Here is an 18,736-nt window from a genome sequence, read left to right as displayed (position 1 = left end):
GAAGGTCTACAGTAGTCAACAACAACACACTCTAGGCTAGCACCATGGTGTAGTCGGAGGACAGCTATTGACTTCAATACAAAACCTAGGAGGCTTGTATGCCTTAACCCCTTCCATAGACCTACATGGTAATTATGACCACTTCCGGAGGACATCCTCCAACCAATCAAAGGATTAGGATCAGAGAATGATCCTAGTGTGGTGTATTGGGCTTGTTCCACACAACATTTTGGAGTTTCTTCGATCCCAAATTATTAACTGGAAATAATCAATCAACATAATAGTGATGACATGGACTGTGAATACATTTTTCATAAGCCCTACAGTTGCATAGGCCTACATGATGCAAACATGCATAAAGCAAGCTCAGCCCTGCGAGTTCTATTGTCTATCAGTTGCTGTCTTTGTGTCTTGGTAGTCTCGTCTAAATATAATTCATATATGAACAAGTATAAGGTAGCTGCAGTTTGACAGGGTTTTGTCCTCCCCAGGACCAGGATAATTTGTTACAACATTTGTTTAGAACCATGTGACCTGATTAGACAAACTGGTCCCATCATAGCCCGTATAAAACTTTAGGGTGCAGAGTTTTCCTGGTTAGGTTACCAAATAAGGAAAAACGCCAGGCCCCAGGGAGAAAACATTTCTACACCACTCTGGGACCTATGGTGCAACCAGTCTGCTTGCAGTTGTCAGTTATCGTCAGGTACGGATGATGTGGATGATCAGGGCTTCATTCAGGAACGTTTCTTGGGCTACTTTGATGTGTCAAGTGGGCGAGATGAGCAGTCTGTGTTTGACTTTGGGAATTCTGAGATGTCTGAGATTAACTTCATGGAGAAACGTGTTGCCCAAGTGATGGAGCTGCTGTAGTGGAATGTATCTGCTATTTGTATTTACAGCTAAGTCCCCTCCTGTTCCCTGTTTAAGAGGTGATGACAGCTCCACTCCACTACCATTGTCAACTCTCTCCTGACATGAAATGAAGCGACGTCTCATGTGCCCTCTCATCCACATGCACATTGAATGTTTCCTCTCCAAGCACTGTGAGTAGACCTGTCAATTGTAGCTCATTATTGTATGTAGAGTTAATCATATACACAAACACAATCACATTATTACACATCAATGATTTTACTACTTGCTTGGACTAACTCATTCTTAGTTCTTTTTTCTAACTGTGTAGTGTATTGTGTTATTGTTTTTTGTCTTCCCAGTCAAATCCTGTCCTGCCCTCAGTGGAAGAGTTGAGCTCTTCTCCAACACCATCCATCCATGATGAGCCTGTCCTGCACTGAAGCCTACGAACACCTCAACCCCTGCCGTGCACTGAAGTCAAGCCTCTGAACACCTCAACTCATACCTCACACCCTCATTCAATCACTGCTGTGATCCCTTCCCAACACCTGGCCCATCTGAACAATCGGGAGAGAAGGGCCTTAGTCAGGGAGGTGAACAAGAACCTGATGGTCACTCTGACAGAGCTCCAGAGTTCCTCTGTGGAGATGGGAGATCCTTCCAGAAGGACAACCATCTGTGTAGCACTCCACCAATCAGGCCTTTATGGTAGAGTGGCCTGACGGAAGCCACTCCTCGGTAAAAGGCACACGGCAGCCCACTTGGAGTTTGCCAAAAGGCACCTAAAGGACTCTAAAATCATGAGAAACAAGATTCTCTGGTCTGATGAAACCAAGATCGAATTCTTTGGCCTGAATTCCAAGCATCACGTCTGGAGGAAACCTGGCACTATCCCTACGGTGAAGCATGGTGGTGGCAGCATCATATTGTGGTTTTTTTAGCGATAGGGAATGGGAGACTAGTCAGGATCGAGTGAAAGATGAACGGAGCAATGTGCAGAGAGATCCTTGATGAAAACCTGCTCCAGAGCACTCAGGACCTCAGACTGAGGCGAAGGATTACCTTCCAACAGGACAACGACCCTAAGAATACAGCCAAGACAACGCAGGAGTGGCTTCAGGACAAGTCTCTGAATGTCCTTGAGTGGCCCAGCCAGAGCCTGGACTTGAACCCAATCAAACATATCTGGAGAGACCTGAAAATAGCTGTGCAGTGACAATCCCGATCCAACCTACGTTCTGAATGTGCCCCACCAACTCATTGCACAGTTCCTGTCTTCATGTCATTCTGTATTTTTCCATCATGAGAAAGGCCCATGGCCCTGAAACTGTTAACAATGGTTCAAGTCAGCTATGTTGCATAACACATACATCCACACAAGCCAACAGCAGATAATATTCAATCACATACTGTATACGTGGTAACGGGTTATAGTGCATAACACAGAATCCTCATAACCCCCCTTTTTACACCCCCGAGGGGTGTAACCACACCATCCAATATACTAGGTTGCTGATGAACCCAGGAACTTTAAACCTTTATTTTGTGAATATATGAAGTGATGCACGTCCCTTTGTTGATTAACATATATAAAAACTGTTTTTGATTCCCCCTTTTGACACCCACAAGGGTGTCACTCATTATCCTTTATTTCAGCAGTCCCAACGTAGTAATATGTTAATAGCATTTCATGAAAATAATAAAAAGTTTATTATTCAAAAAATATATATATTGTTTTTACAGAAATACAGAAAAGAAAAATCAACAAAGAAAAATAGAAAAAAAAATCAACAAATGATTTATGCTTTTGTCTCCCCCTTTTGACACCCACAAGGGTGTCACTTACCAAAAATAGGATAAAACTTTATTGTTTATTGACATGTTAGATATAGGATAAAACTTTATTGTTTATTGACATGTTAGATATAGGATAAAACTTTTGTAATGGAAAACAGAGTAAAGCAAAGCAAAGCATTATTATAAACCATCTGGTCCTCTCAGCTACTCCTATCCTGTACCAGGTGGGCTCCTTGCCACCCAGGGACTCTAAACTTTCACATAAGAGAGGACAAGTTATATCGTACACGTCATGTATTTAAGAAGTTATCATTCCACGACCTCACCCACAGCAAACCAGGGGTCATCCTCAGTCAGCCCCATCTTTCCCCGGAAGTTAGATTCCGTATCTGCATCTCCTTCAGGAGCATCAAGCAAGGGCATCATACCAGAAGCCTGTACCACATCTGTAACAGACTTCTTCAAACAAGGTATGATGCAAGCAGCACAACACATCAATAACAAAAATACAAGAATTAGGGTCAGAAATCCAGTAACCACCAGTGATGCATACTCACCCAGCCACACCCCCATCCAAGACATCCAGCCAGACTCCTCCACCCCAGCCACGCCCTTCATTTATGCCGAAAGCTCGTCCAACCCAACCAATGCTTTTGATATACTCCCATCAGGACTGGTATTATTAGGTATAAATGTACAACATTGTTCACCAAACATTTTGCAAACCCCTCCCTGACTGGCCAGGATCATATCTAAAGTCAATCTATTCTGCCTGGCGGTCCTGGTAGTGGCCTCCAATTGGTCAGCCATACCAGTAAGAGTTGTGTGGGTGTAATTAACAAAATGTTGTTGATTATAGTATATATCATTTATCCATGAGGTCTGTTTGGCATCCACAATAGCGGGGCCAAGAATTGGTAGTAGATGCCATAAACCATCATTCCCGTTTAGGGCCTGGAATTCCCGAGGAACACCTACTGGCACACCTAGTAGGTTGAAATGTATATTATCTGTTTCCTCAGACCAAGGTGTATCACGCTTATGTCTGGAGTACGGGTGAACATCATTAGGTGCTTTTCTAGTAGATCCCAGGAGCTGATTAGCTGTAACTTCGATAATGGTTAGTGGTATTATCAGACTGGCTAAAGCACACGTACCCTGCCAGTTACCTCTAAGGACAGGTGTTAAATGCCTGTTTGGGCCACACATCCACCATACATCAGCAACACCCTTAGTTTGATTCAAGCCTTTCACTGGCCCAGTATGTTATTACTACAATCTGCTGCAGGCAACCGCCCATAGTCAAAACCCCTACCTGTACCAGTGATGCAACTGTAGTTACCTCCGTATGCCTTAACACCCCATGGAGCCTTTTGAGGAGGGACTTCCAGGAACACTAGAGACAGAGTCTTACAAAGGGTGGAGTTGGGTTTAACATGGTAAAAACTTTCCAGCATACACCTCCATCCTTCCCCCTTTCCCAAGGCAAATGGATGAGTAGCCAATACAGGCCAAGTATGGCCACAAATAACAGCCCTTCCTTTGTAATGTCTTGGCAGTATATCGCATGTATGCCAACCACATATGTTCCCTACCGTCATATCCAATTTCAGTACCCAATTGCTCGCTATCTGTGATATCCTTAACATTAATTACCTGGATAGGGTTTGGTCATTTGGTTGGTAGAGGCAGGGTTGGGCTTGGAGTGGTGGAGCAGTGTGTCTGGGTCTGGCTCTGGTTCATCTGGGACCGCTGTGGCCTCGGCAGCACCTTTACAGAGAACACACCCATCGTGTCAGCCCCATTCCTTTCCAGACCGAGGGTATAGGTTCCTGCATCAGAAAGCTTAATGGACCTAATGGTTCGTAGGATTTCATCGCCTTTACAGAGTTCAACAGTGCTCCCAGGTTTTCCCCATATCATGGAAAACCTATCCACCTTTGTGGGATCCCCTATGCTATAAGGATACCCTCTTCTCCAATCCCAAGACTGTCCCAAGTTGGTTATCATGTAATCCCCATACGGACACCCTCCCCCATTACACAGGTACACTGGCACCCTCCTATACACAGGTGTTAAAACCAAACTCATTTTCACACCACATTCATCAGAGAAAATATGATGACACTATAATGTAAATTTCACTGCCTTTTTGTATTAAATTACCTTAATCTCAGTATTACAAATGACCCTAGATTCTCCATCCAAATGGCTTTCCAATGAGGCTGATCAGACCACAAAGGAAAGTTACAATGGAGGTCAGAAGTCATACCATCCCTCCAAAGAAGTGTTTCTTACTACACTGCTCAAAAAAATAAAGGGAACACTAAAATAACACATCCTAGATCTGAATGAATGAAATATTCTTATTAAATACTTTTTTCTTTACATAGTTGAATGTGCTGACAACAAAATCACACAAAAATTATCAATGGAAATCAAATGTATCAACCCATGGAGGTCTGGATTTGGAGTCACACTCAAAATTAAAGTGGAAAACCACACTACAGGCTGATCCAACTTTGATGTAATGTCCTTAAAACAAGTCAAAATGAGGCTCAGTAGTGTGTGTGGCCTCCACGTGCCTGTATGACCTCCCTACAATGCCTGGGCATGCTCCTGATGAGGTGGCGGATGGTCTCCTGAGGGATCTCCTCCCAGACCTGGACTAAAGCATCTGCCAACTCCTGGACAGTCAGTGGTGCAATGTGGCACTAGTGGATGGAGCGAGACATGATGTCCCAGATGTGCTCAATTGGATTCAGGTCTGGGGAACGGGCGGGCCAGGCCATAGCATCAATGCCTTCCTCTTGCAGGAACTGCTGACACACTCCAGCCACATGAGGTCTAGCATTGTCTTGCATTAGGAGGAACCCAGGGCCCCCCAAAGAAATGCCACCCCACACCATGACTGACCCACCGCCAAACCGGTCATGCTGGAGGATGTTGCAGGCAGCAGAACGTTCTCCACGGCATCTCCAGACTGTCACGTCTGTCACATGCGCTCAGTGTGAACCTGCTTTCATCTGTGAAGAGCACAGGGCGCCAGTGGCGAATTTGCCAATCTTGGTGTTCTCTGGCAAATGCCAAACGTCCTGCACGGTGTTGGGCTGTAAGCACAACACCCCCCTGTGGACGTCGGGCCCTCATACCACCCTCATGGAGTCTGTTTCTGACCGTTTGAGCAGACACATGCACATTTGTGGCCTGCTGGAGGTCATTTTGCAGGGCTCTGGCAGTGCTCCTCCTGCTCCTCCTTGCACAAAGGCGGAGGTAGCGGTCCTGCTGCTGGGTTGTTGCCCTCCTACGGCCTCCTCCACGTCTCCTGATGTACTGGCCTGTCTCCTGGTAGTGCCTCCATGCTCTGGACACTACAATGACAGACACAGCAAACATTCCTTGATCAAAAGATTTCACCTATTTAAACTCAGAAAATAACAACTTTAATATTCCATATGTAAGTATACCCTTTAAGATATCATGTCTCTGGGGAAATGGAATTGTACTCCCTCCAGTAATTAGTTTTAAATTGACTCGATGTTTCATGTAACTCATTCAATCTTTCTCCAAATAAACTCAACCTGCAATCCATTGTGGTTGTTGGTATTGTTGACCTTGTGAACCCCCTCTCTGACCCTGCCAGCTCTCTGAGTTCCTGCGTGTCCCCCATTGGCCTCTTCCCATTTGGGGTCCAAAAGGTCCCCTACCTCTTCTCCGGACTACTCCCGATGACTGCCCACAACTCCATGCCCAGTGACCATAGCCTCCACATCTATAACAGGTGAGGATAGCCCCTCTGTCTGGATCTTGATTGTAGCTTGGCCATCCTGTAGAAGGTGGTTGCCCCCCATACGCATTCCTTTGGGGTGTCATCAATCCCGCCATAGTCTGCACCACAGCAGTAACAGTGTCACTGGTGTTGGCTCTAGAAGGTTGTGGTGCAGGTTGAGGAGTGCTGGTTAGAGGCATCTGTTTTGCTGGCTTATCCTCTGCCAGTTGCTTCTTCAAGACTTTCTTCTGTAGTTGCTTTATTTCATCCTCTTCCTTCCTTTTTCCTCCTCTCCATCTCTCCACATGGTGTTGAGCAATCTCAGTGAATTCCATCACATTCTTCGCAGTGATCCCCACCACTTTTTCACACTCTGTGCGCACCTGGTCCGGCATCCCTTTCATGCACTGTTCCAGAAATATATGTTTCATCTCATTCTTATCTGGCTCAGCATTCCAGGCCTGTCTCAGCATTCCAGGCCTGTCTCCACAGGATCCTGGCTTTTTTCATATAAACCGGCACAGTTTCATCCTCTTCTAGGGTCAATGATTTCATCAACTGAGGCCTGGGTTGAGTGGGGTATTTCCTCCTGATGGCAGTCCACATTCCATTGCGGTATTGATCAAATGGAGTCTTTATGGCAAACATCCCTCTCATCCCGGCATCATTCATGAGTTCACGACATTCCTGGTCCCCCATGCATCTATTCATGACAGCCACCACTTCTCCTACTGTCAGTTCATCCGCTGCAGTCAGGCTCTCAAAGGCCTTCACCCACCTACATCCAGACTCTTCTGGTAGCGTCAGGGCTTCTACTAGAGTCTGCAAGTCCCTGTGAGCCCAAGGTTTGTATACTGTTTGTCCACCAGGTAGTTGTCTTAGTGGCATCCTGTTTGGTCTTACTCCTGGTGTGGTGTGCGGGAGCGGACTGTTGATCCCATAGGCCCCCCTCAAGTACGCCACAGATGAATCTTTGGTCAAGCTCACACTGTGGGGGCCCAACCCGGGGTGTGTCTTCACCATCTTCATATTCCTCTGTTCCTTGGCTGTGCATACCCAGCCTGATGAAATGTACACCTGGCCCTGATGTCGGTGTGCATTGATTCAGCTTAGTCTGTTCCTTACGCCTTATTTCAATCCGTTCCATGTCTTTCAGGGTCCCTTCCCAGTATTTTCACTGCTCCCTCCTCCTTTCTGATTTTGTCTTGGAGTTCATTCCATACTCTCCTCCGCTCCTCTTCTTCCTCTTGGGTATTTGTCAGGCTTGTCTCAGTCCATCTGATTCCATTATCAGAGGATCCACTTTCACTCCTGCTGTCTATGCTCATATTTCCTCCTTCCATCTGTACTTTACTTAGTTCAGCCACTCCTCTGCTCAGCTCTCTGGCAGCTTCCACCAGAGCCTGTATTTCTTATTTTCTTCCCTCTGATGCCAGGCACCATTCTTGTCCACTGCTGCCATCATCTGGTCTTTTGTGGTAGTTTACTGTGGCTGAGAGATCCAGTACAGGTGCCATTATTCGTGGACTATCATAGGGTGGTGGCGCTTTAGGGAGTTCCGGGTATAGTCTACCTCCCTGTGGTTTTGGTGGGTTTTCATCCGTGCACATTTTCTTGAGTTTTTCCAGCATAGCCAGTCCTATGCGTTCCTTCAATTTAGCCTTCTCCATTTCTTCCTTGATTTTACCCTTACGAGCCCGTTGGGCGCGGCAATACTGCCCTCTTCTATCCATCTTCTGTATAATCTTTCTCCTTTCTTTCTCCAATCTTTTCCCTCTTTTCCTCCATTGGTCTCTAATGCCGATTTCAATGTTTTCAACACCTTCTCTGCCTCCTGATTAGCCATTGTCTAATGTATTTCAATTACTTGTTTTAATTTGAATACAATATAAATGATCAGGTTCAATTGTGTGCTGCCTTAGAATGTGTCCCAATCTAGCCACTGTCTAGTAAACACCGTGCACTTCTCCTTTACCGTTTCAAAACATAACCTAGGTCTCACACCTGTTATTTACCCGAAGGTCATACAAACTTGGTATTAGAACATCGACTTAATACCTAATGTACCACAATCATACGGTTCGACTCTCTCAAACCTTCAAACATACATCAGTTCGAATCACTCAAACCTGCAAACATACATGGTTGAATCACTCAAACCTGCAAACATACATGGTTGAATCACTCAAACCTGCAAACATACATGGTTGAATCACTCAAACCTGCAAACATACATGGTTGAATCACTCAAACCTGCAAACATACATCAGTTGAATCACTCAAACCTGCAAACATACATGGTTGAATCACTCAAACCTGCAAACATACATCAGTTCGAATCACTCAAACCTGCAAACATACATGGTTGAATCACTCAAACCTGCAAACATACATGGTTGAATCACTCAAACCTGCAAACATACATCAGTTCGAATCACTCAAACCTGCAAACATACATGGTTGAATCACTCAAACCTGCAAACATACATGGTTGAATCACTCAAACCTGCAAAAACATGGTTGAACATCAAACCTGCAAACATACATGGTTGAATCACTCAAACCTGCAAACATACATGGTTGAATCACTCAAACCTGCAAACATACATCAGTTCGAATCACTCAAACCTGCAAACATACATGGTTGAATCACTCAAACCTGCAAACATACATGGTTGAATCACTCAAACCTGCAAACATACATGGTTGAATCACTCAAACCTGCAAACATACATGGTTGAATCACTCAAACCTGCAAACATACATGGTTGAATCACTCAAACCTGCAAACATACATGGTTGAATCACTCAAACCTGCAAACATACATGGTTGAATCACTCAAACCTGCAAACATACATGGTTGAATCACTCAAACCTGCAAACATACATGGTTGAATCACTCAAACCTGCAAACATACATGGTTGAATCACTCAAACCTGCAAACATACATGGTTGAATCACTCAAACCTGCAAACATACATGGTTGAATCACTCAAACCTGCAAACATACATGGTTGAATCACTCAAACCTGCAAACATGGTTGAATCACTGAAACCTGCAAACATACATGGTTGAATCACTCAAACCTGCAAACATACATGGTTGAATCACTCAAACCTGCAAACATACATGGTTGAATCACTCAAACCTGCAAACATACATGGTTGAATCACTCAAACCTGCAAACATACATGGTTGAATCACTCAAACCTGCAAACATACATGGTTGAATCACTCAAACCTGCAAACATACATGGTTGAATCACTCAAACCTGCAAACATACATGGTTGAATCACTGAAACCTGCAAACATACATGGTTGAATCACTGAAACCTGCAAACATACATGGTTGAATCACTCAAACCTGCAAACATACATGGTTGAATCACTCAAACCTGCAAACATACATGGTTGAATCACTCAAACCTGCAAACATACATGGTTGAATCACTCAAACCTGCAAACATACATCAGTTGAATCACTCAAACCTGCAAACATACATGGTTGAATCACTCAAACCTGCAAACATACATGGTTGAATCACTCAAACCTGCAAACATACATCAGTTCGAATCACTCAAACCTGCAAACATACATGGTTGAATCACTCAAACCTGCAAACATACATGGTTGAATCACTCAAACCTGCAAACATACATGGTTGAATCACTCAAACCTGCAAACATACATGGTTGAATCACTCAAACCTGCAAACATACATCAGTTCGAATCACTCAAACCTGCAAACATACATCAGTTGAATCACTCAAACCTGCAAACATACACGGTTGAATCACTCAAACCTGCAAACATACATGGTTGAATCACTCAAACCTGCAAACATACACGGTTGAATCACTCAAACCTGCAAACATACATCAGTTTGAATCACTCAAACCTGCAAACATACACGGTTGAATCACTCAAACCTGCAAACATACATGGTTGAATCACTGAAACCTGCAAACATACATGGTTGAATCACTCAAACCTGCAAACATACATGGTTGAATCACTCAAACCTGCAAACATACATGGTTGAATCACTCAAACCTGCAAACATACACGGTTGAATCACTCAAACCTGCAAACATACACGGTTGAATCACTCAAACCTGCAAACATACATCAGTTCGAATCACTCAAACCTGCAATCATACATCAGTTCGAATCACTCAAACCTGCAAACATACAAGGTTGAATCACTCAAACCTGCAAACATACAAGGTTGAATCACTCAAACCTGCAAACATACAAGGTTGAATCACTCAAATCTGCAAACATATGTGGACTTCAACGTTTTCAGTACCTTTTCTATTTCTAATAACATTTTAGTACATATGTCTATGTGTATACTCGTGTAAATTAATTAATTTAGCAAAATAAATCTACCTTATTTCTCAACACACTCAATCCTGCAATGTGGGTCCCCTAGGAATATTCAGTCCCTGACTGCAATATTAAATGTACTATCATACGCTAGGTAAATGATTCCATATGAACTGTGTCCCCGACACTTCTTTAACCCCTTAGGTCATTCACACATGGTATTAGTACCCTGACTTAATACCCAATGTACCACAGTCACTCGGCAAACTTATCTTACATCCAATATAACCCAGGTCCCTAACCTGTATTTATCTGTTATATTGCCGTTCCCCCACACTCACACTAGTAGGTACGCCGACCCACCCACATGCAAACCTACAGGTCCCTGACCTATCTAGTACATTGCATTCATTATCATATGGTAATTTAACCCCAATAGTCCCTGACTATTTCCATGTATTCGCATTCATAACATGTAGTCCCTGACTATCCACTCATTCAGTACTTATACTTTATAGTCCCCGACTATTTTTCATATATTCACATTCGTCTCATGTAGTCCCTGACTATCCACTCATACAAGTACATTTCATTTACACATTGCAAAATAGCGATGATCAATTAAAATTGCATTCACCACAGTTTTGTCTATATTGTTATAATATTTTTCATACTAGGTATAAGGGAATTATAATTTGGTAACTTACGTCAAACAGGTATTCTCACAAAATATATTTGGATAATGCCAATATGCAGAACTTTAGTTTTTTCACAATAGGTGTCTGCTTACCTTTTTGGTAGACCGGTCTTTTTGTGAGAGACACCGTCCGACGACAGTAACGGCCAATTGGCTGGCACGCCAATGTCCAGCGAAGTCCTTCACCAGATCACGTTCGGGGTCACCAATTGTTAGGGTTGCGTCAATTCGAATCTGGTATCAGGATAAATATGACAATGAGTCACCAATTGTATGCTATGTATTTTTTAATTAGCTAAGCAATAAGTGGTAAATGCAATTTTCGTGTATACGGGCTCTCTGTCCCACCTCGCAGGGCAAACAGAGAACTGACTTGTTCCTGACAAAGATATTATAAATATACTCTGACAGAGGTAGTTCCTGCTTCCGAGCTGGCCTGTCAGAGTAGAGACTGGACGTGGTTTAGACTCACCCAGCCTATCGTTGATTGTTGGCGCAGAGGCTGGTCCCAGCCCCCTAAGTGCTTCAGCGGTCAGTCGTTGTAGCTGTGTAGAATATACAGTTATCAGACACCTGGCTCCTGTTATCTAACAAAATACCGTTTGTTCTCGCAACACTACGTTCTGAATGTGCCCCCCCCCAACTCATTGCACAGTTCCTGTCTTCATGTCATTCTGTATTTTTCCATCATGAGAAAGGCCCATGGCCCTGAAACTGTTAACAATGTTTCAAGTCAGCTATGTTGCATAACACATACATCCACACAAGCCAACAGCAGATAATATTCAATCACATATATGGTAACGGGTTATAGTGCATAACACAGAATCCTCATAGCTTTGTCAGGGAGTAACAATGTATTTGAGAGACAACAAGTGCTCATTGTGCAAATATATTTATGTTTTCCCCCAAAATATGGAGACATAACATAGTTTTCATGTTGTCAACAGTCTAAGCCAGCTCCATCTGCTTTGCCCCATAGTTGAGCACGCGTTGGTTTTGTTTCTAAAGAACCACCCCGTCTATGGATGTATCAATAATTGTAATTACACCGTTTTCATAATTGTGACCCTAAATTATTATGCTTCATACTGTAACATTGTGTGTGACTGGTTGAAACAGTAAAACATGGCACCGGGAAGTCAAATAACTCATTTATTTTAGTCAAAGAAGATGTCCTTTACAGCTCAGAACTACCTTTGATGGTATCCATTTTACAGCCACTTTTGCCAAATGTGAGCCGATAACACCTCTCCATGAATGGCTGACACACTGAACCATTGTGTCTGAATGTCACTGAGCTGTTTTATAAAGGGGGCAGATCAATAAAGAATGCTACAAATACAGAGAATGGAGGAACAATTACGCTACAAAGGAAGTCATTTGCAAAGCAGATCTTCGATAATGAAAGCTTTGCCAAAGCATCACAAGTACTATATAATTGTTATGTTAAAAATACATGCATAATCATTATAATAAGCACATAATAGTAGATCTATGGAGATAGTTGTAAACCCTTGTGCACACAGAGTAGGCGTGTGTGAGCGTTGTTGAGGAGCTCTTATATGGTGCGGTGGAGATACAGAGGAAGAGGAGAGGGGGAGATGCAGTAGATTCTGGTCCACGTCCATCCGGGTCTTCGGGAAGTTCTCCAGGTTGTTCCGGCGGATCATGTTACCGGACGATGAAGGCGGTGAGGCGAACGCGTTGTTGTGCTCACGCCACAGCCCGATATTGAACTCCCTGATCTCTGGGACCACGTTGGTCAGGGTGTAGGTGGCAGCACGGTCATATGGGTCAGACTGGTGCTGATCTGGGTTCAGGTGTCCTCGTTCATACAGGACTACGTCAGAGTAGTCGTCCAGCACTGCCTGGCTGTCCTCAAACTTCATGTGCAGGTAGGCGGTAAGGGAGGGTAGCATATTCCCATTCCCATCAACCTCTGCCAGCTGGAGAGAGTGGGGAGGAGGATCAGTGCATTGCTCACAGATTGTAGACACTACATTTACATTTTAGTCATTTAGCAAACGATCTTCTCCAGAGCGACTTACAGGAGCAATTAGAGCTAAGTGCCTTGTTCAAGGGCACAGATAGATTTTTCACCTAGTGGGCTCAGGGATTTGAATCAGCAATCTTTCGGTTACTTGCCCAACGCTCTTAACCACTGGGCTACCTTCCACCATACTACACAGTTATAAACATACACAACACTGGAATTTTGTTTATGGTATGTTGGATGAAGTATCTAATTTAATGGAACAAATGTAAGCAATGTGTCAAAATAACTGTATGGATAATACTGATGAGGCTGAACCAAAGTGTCACACCCTTATCTGTTTCACCTGTCTTTGTGCTTGTCTCCACCCCCCCCCCCCTCCAGGTGTGGGCTCTTGGCTGGGCTACGACAGTGTGGGAGCAACAATCCACCATTTGTCTCAGTCTGGAGGAATTTGGGGCAGAGGTACGTAAAGTGTTAGATTCTCTGTAAGCTGCTCCAACTACGTCAGGATTCCCATAGTTGGCGGCTGAGAGTGCCTGGAACCCGGAAGCCCTGTTCGACACATTCCTTCACGGATTATTGGAGGTGATTAAAGACGAGCTCGCAGCCCGGGAGCTGCCCCTGGACCTCGACTCCCTCATAGCCTTGACCATCCGGATCGATGGGCAGCTACGAGAACGTAGGAGGGAGAGGGAGTCTGTTCCCTGTTGCCGACGCTCATCCTCGATTTCCACCTCGCCTCCGAGGAATAATGGAAATCCCCAAAGTCCACATTTCCGAGTGGATCAGATGTCACCCGAGTTCTCTCGGAAGTCACCGAGGGCTGTCAAGTCGTCTCCTCCGGAGCCCTTGCAACTGGGCAGGGCTAGATTGTCTCCTGCTGAGTGCTTATGCAGACTAAACACCCAGACCTGTCTGTATTGTGGAGCCATGGGACATGTCTTATCTACCTGCCCATTTAAAGCCCAGGCTTGTCAAGTAGGTACGAGTACACTGGTGAGCCATATGGGGAGTTTCCCATCTTCCATTTCTCGTACCCCAATCCATGCTATCCTGTTGTGGGGTGACCAGCCCAAATCTCTTCGGGTGTTCATTTACTCTGGGGCTGACGAGAGCTTTATAAACGCTACCCTGGTGTCAGAGCTGGGAATCCCCACACAACCCCTCTCTATTCCTATGGACGTCAGAGCGCTGGATGGGCGCTCTGTTGGCAGAGTCACCCACACGATGTTTCCCATTAACCTGAGAGTGTCGGTTAATCACAGTGAGTCTATGCAGTTCCTGCCCATTAAATCCCCTCATGCACCCGTGGTTTTGGGATTTTCCTGGATCCAGAGGCATAATCCTCTGATCGACTGGGCTACTGGTTCTATCCTGGGTTTGAGCCCATTTTGCCATGCGCATTGCCTGGACCTCTCCGTCATTCCCGCCGAATACCAGGACCTCCGGGAGGTTTTCAGCAAAGCCCGTGCCACCGCACTTCCTCCTCATCGGCCCTATGACTGCACCATCGACCTTCTCCTAGCCACTACACCGCCTCGGGGGCGGCTTTATTACCTGTCGGGTAGGAGACCAAGGCGATGGAGAGGTATATTGAGGACTCCCTGGCTGTAGGGGGTATCCGTCCTTCTGACTCTGCCACCCGTATATCGACTGCCGGGGCCTGAATGACATCACGGTTAAAAACTGTTACCCGCTTCCAATCACTGCCTCAACTTTTGAGCCTTTCCAGGGGTGCTACCATCTTCTCCAAGTTGGACCCCCGGAAGGCCTACCATCTGGTATGGATACGGGAAGGGGGCAAGTGGAAGACCGCCTTTAACACGGCTAACGGACACTATGAATACCTAGTGATGCCATTCGGACTGACCAATGCTTCTGCTGTGTTCCAGGCCCTGGTTAACAACGTTCTCCGTGACATGTTGAACCGGTTCGTGTTCATCTACTTTAATTACATTTTCGTTTTTTCCAGCTCGTTTCAAGAACATGTCCTCCATGTCAGACAAGTCCTCCAGCATCTTCTGGAGAACCAGCTGTTCGTCAAAGTGGAGAAATGCGAATTCCATCGCTCCACCATCTCCTTCCTTGGATGCATCATAGCTGCAGGCAACATACAGATGGATCCTGGAAAGGTGAGAGCGGTGGTGGATTGGCCGCAACCCACATCCAGAGAGCAGCTGCAACGCTTCCTGGGGTTTGTCCATTTCTACCGCCGGTTAATCCGGGGCTACAGAACCCTGGATCCCCCCCCTTTCAGCACTCACCTCTCCCAAGGTCCCGTTTAAGTGGTCTCCAGTTGCAGACCAGGTGTTCTTGGACCTCAAGATAAATTCACTACCGCCCCTATCCTAATCCACCCGGATCCGTCCTGGCGGTTTGTGGTGGAGGTTGACGCTTCAGATGTCGAAGTGGGGTCTGTCCTGTCCTCTCCCATTGTCTCAACATCATGGAAAGGAATTCCGACGTGGGTAACCATGAGCTACTTGCGGTGAATATGTCATTGGAGGAGTGGAGGCACTGGTTAGAGGTGGCGGAACACCCATTCATGGTGTGGACAGATCACAAGAACCTAGAATATCTCCGCACCGCCAAGCGCCTGAACTCCAGGCAAGCTCGATGGGCCCTGCTATTCACCCATTTCAACTTCACCATCTCCTACCGCCCGGGTTCCAATAATGTGAAGCCAGACGCACTGACATGCCTCTATAGCCCCGTTGCTACACCATCGGACACCGAGACCATCCTCCCTATCTCTTGTCTCGCGGCTGCACTCATCTGGGGTATAGAGAACCAGGTCTGTGAAGCACAGCGTTCCCGGGGGGGAACGGCTAACTGGATGTTTGTCCTGGACTCTGCCCTTTCCCAAGTTCTGGAATGGGCTCATTCAGACCCAGGCTTTTATACAACAACGTTTTTCGTAGCCCACTTTGGTTCCTGAAGTATCTGTGTTCGTCGCAGCCTGCACCGTGTGTAACCAGAATAAGACTCCTCAGCAAGCTCCGGCTGACCTCCTGCAACTACTTCTTGTCCCTAAACATCCCTGGTCACGTATATCCCTGGCCTTCATCACGGGTCTCCCCCCGTCTGATGGCAACACTGTTATCCTTACCATGGTGGACTGGTTTTCCAAAGCCACCCATTCCATTCCTCTTCCCAAGCTACCCTCAGCCAAGGAGACGGCCCAGCTCATGGTGCAGCACTTCTTCCGGATCCATGGACTTCCAGTGGACATGGTCTCCGACCGGGATCCTCTGTTCTCGTTCCGGTTCTGGAAGGTGTTCTGCACACTAATTGGGTCGTCGGCCAGCCTGTCCTCCGGGTCTAATGGCCAGTCGGAGCGAGCCAATCAGGACCTGGAGATGACTCTTCGCTGCCTTGTCTCTGCTAACCCCACCACCTGGAGCCAGCAACTCATGTGGGTAGAGTATGCCCGCAACACCCTCCCCTGCTCAGCCGCTGGTCACACACCTTTTGTGTGTTCCCTGGGATATCAGCCCCCGCTCTTCCCGGAGCAAGAGGTCAGCATACCCTCGGCCCAGATGTTCGTTCGCCGCTGTTGCATATCTGGAAGAGAGCCCAGTCGGGACCATCTCCAGGTATTGACTACAGACGGACTGCCACCGGACCTCGGCTCCCCGTTATCGTCTCGGGCAGAGGGTATGGCTGTCCACTTAGGACCTGCCCCTCCGGGTGGAGTCCCGCAAACTTTCCCCCCGTTTTATCGGCCCTTTCCCCATCTCCAAGATTCTTAGCCCTTCTGATGTTTGTCTTCTGTTGCCCCGTACCCACTTTTCATCTGTTTAGGATTAAACCTATGTCCCACAGACCTTGTTTCCAATCTGTCTGCATCTGCGTCTTTTCCTGAGTTCTTATACAAAGGGAAAGAAGCTACAGTGTTCAGGGAAGGCTTCTATCAAACATTTAACCGGTGTAACAGCTCAACTCCGGTCTCTGCCAAATAGGGACTTGAAATTACAAACATTTTCCGATAGGAAAAACATAAGGTTATAACATCACATTTGAGGAGTAGACTTACAAAAACAGCAATAAACAGTTTGACCGACCTGTGTTTCATACATCCAGGAGTAGTCCACACGTCGCTCTCCCTCTGTCTTCTTGAAGGAGTAGGCTGAGTAGACAGGGATGCGTTTCTGGGGGTCGTACAAGGTCACAAAGCGTGGCTTGTCGGCATAGCGCTGACAGATCTTCTTCAGTTTGTCATTAATGATTCCCCGTGGTGGGGTTCCCATATATAAGGAGTTCATGCATCGCTCTACATGGTTGAAGTCCTCGACCACAGTGGCTTGAGGTGCACTATGGAACAGGGCGAACGCCAACACCAAACAGCCTGGCGATAATTGCATGGCTCTTACCAGCATGACTGCAGGAGAGTGAAATGAAAGACAAGGTAAGGTGTGCAGTTAGAATTTAAATGCCAAAGCCCAGATATGCAAAGTGAGTAAATAATGTGATAGAGGGATCCAACCATTTTGTGTGGAGTGAATGACAAGAACACGTGTTGGCTTGTTCTCTATTATCCAATCAGCATAGTCTTATGTGAACTTATGTGAATTTACTGTAACTGGTGGGGGAATAATAGAATATAGCAATTGTACCCTAACATACAAGGACTCCATTCCACACTTTACCATCTATCTAGAAGTGGCCTGCGCACAAACCCCAAAGCAGCCAGGGACACAGTAACAAATATCAGCCTGAGAGACTATCCCATTTCTACCATTAATCTAGCAATTTAGGGGGACCTTTAGGGCGAACAGCATGAGCAGGAACTTGACTAAGCATAAATGCCATAAAGACCCTGTCATCTTGGCAGAGGAGGTAGTACACTCACTAGGGAGGCTATAGACCCCTCAAAGTTAACTCCAGTTCCACAGTGTTTTTTCATTGTGCCCTTCTAATCAGGGACTGATTTAATGGGTGCAATTAATTAACAGGTAGAACAGAAAACCAGCAGGCTCCAGACCTCGTAGGCTAAGAGTTGAATATCCCTGTTATAGGCTATAGGCCAGGGATCTCCAACCCTGTTCCTGGTGAGCTACCGCCCTATAGGTTTTCACTCCAACCCTAATCCAACACACCTGATTCTAATAATTAGCTGGTTGATAAACTGAACCAGGTTAGTTACAACTGGGGTTAAAGTGAAAACCTACAGGAAGGTAGCTCTCCAAGAACAGGGTTGGAGACCCCTGCTATAGGCTAAAGGATTACATCAAATTCTTAGGCGGTATATCACATCTTCTGCTATTCTTGAATGCTCCCTT

At 45.7% G+C, this 18,736-nt stretch overlaps 1 protein-coding gene across 1 annotated transcript; it reads right to left on the bottom strand.

Annotated features, from left to right (window-relative positions):
* Nucleotides 1-12,594: 12,594 nt before the first annotated feature.
* Nucleotides 12,595-17,830, bottom strand: LOC112231376. Its single transcript, XM_024398111.2, has 2 exons — nucleotides 17,519-17,830; nucleotides 12,595-13,404 (listed from the first exon to the last, which is right to left on the bottom strand). Exons 1-2 carry the CDS (start codon nucleotides 17,816-17,818, stop codon nucleotides 12,889-12,891), a joined length of 816 nt encoding a protein of 271 aa, XP_024253879.1. The 5' UTR covers nucleotides 17,819-17,830; the 3' UTR covers nucleotides 12,595-12,888.
* Nucleotides 17,831-18,736: the final 906 nt, after the last annotated feature.

This window comes from Oncorhynchus tshawytscha, linkage group LG30 (genome assembly GCF_018296145.1).
Source record: "Oncorhynchus tshawytscha isolate Ot180627B linkage group LG30, Otsh_v2.0, whole genome shotgun sequence".
In the NCBI taxonomy this organism is placed as follows: Eukaryota; Metazoa; Chordata; class Actinopteri; order Salmoniformes; family Salmonidae; genus Oncorhynchus; species Oncorhynchus tshawytscha.
Note: the sequence above shows the minus strand (reverse complement) of the source record. Positions and strands in the feature narration are given on the sequence as shown.

Coding starts and splice junctions, on each gene's coding strand:
- LOC112231376 (XM_024398111.2), bottom strand. CDS start 17,818: ATGCAATTATCGCCAGGCTGTTTGGTGTTGGCGTTCGCCCTGTTCCAT. Junction 13,405..17,518: donor CCTGGATGTATGAAACACAG/GTCGGTCAAACT, acceptor CACTCTCTCCAG/CTGGCAGAGGTTGATGGGAA.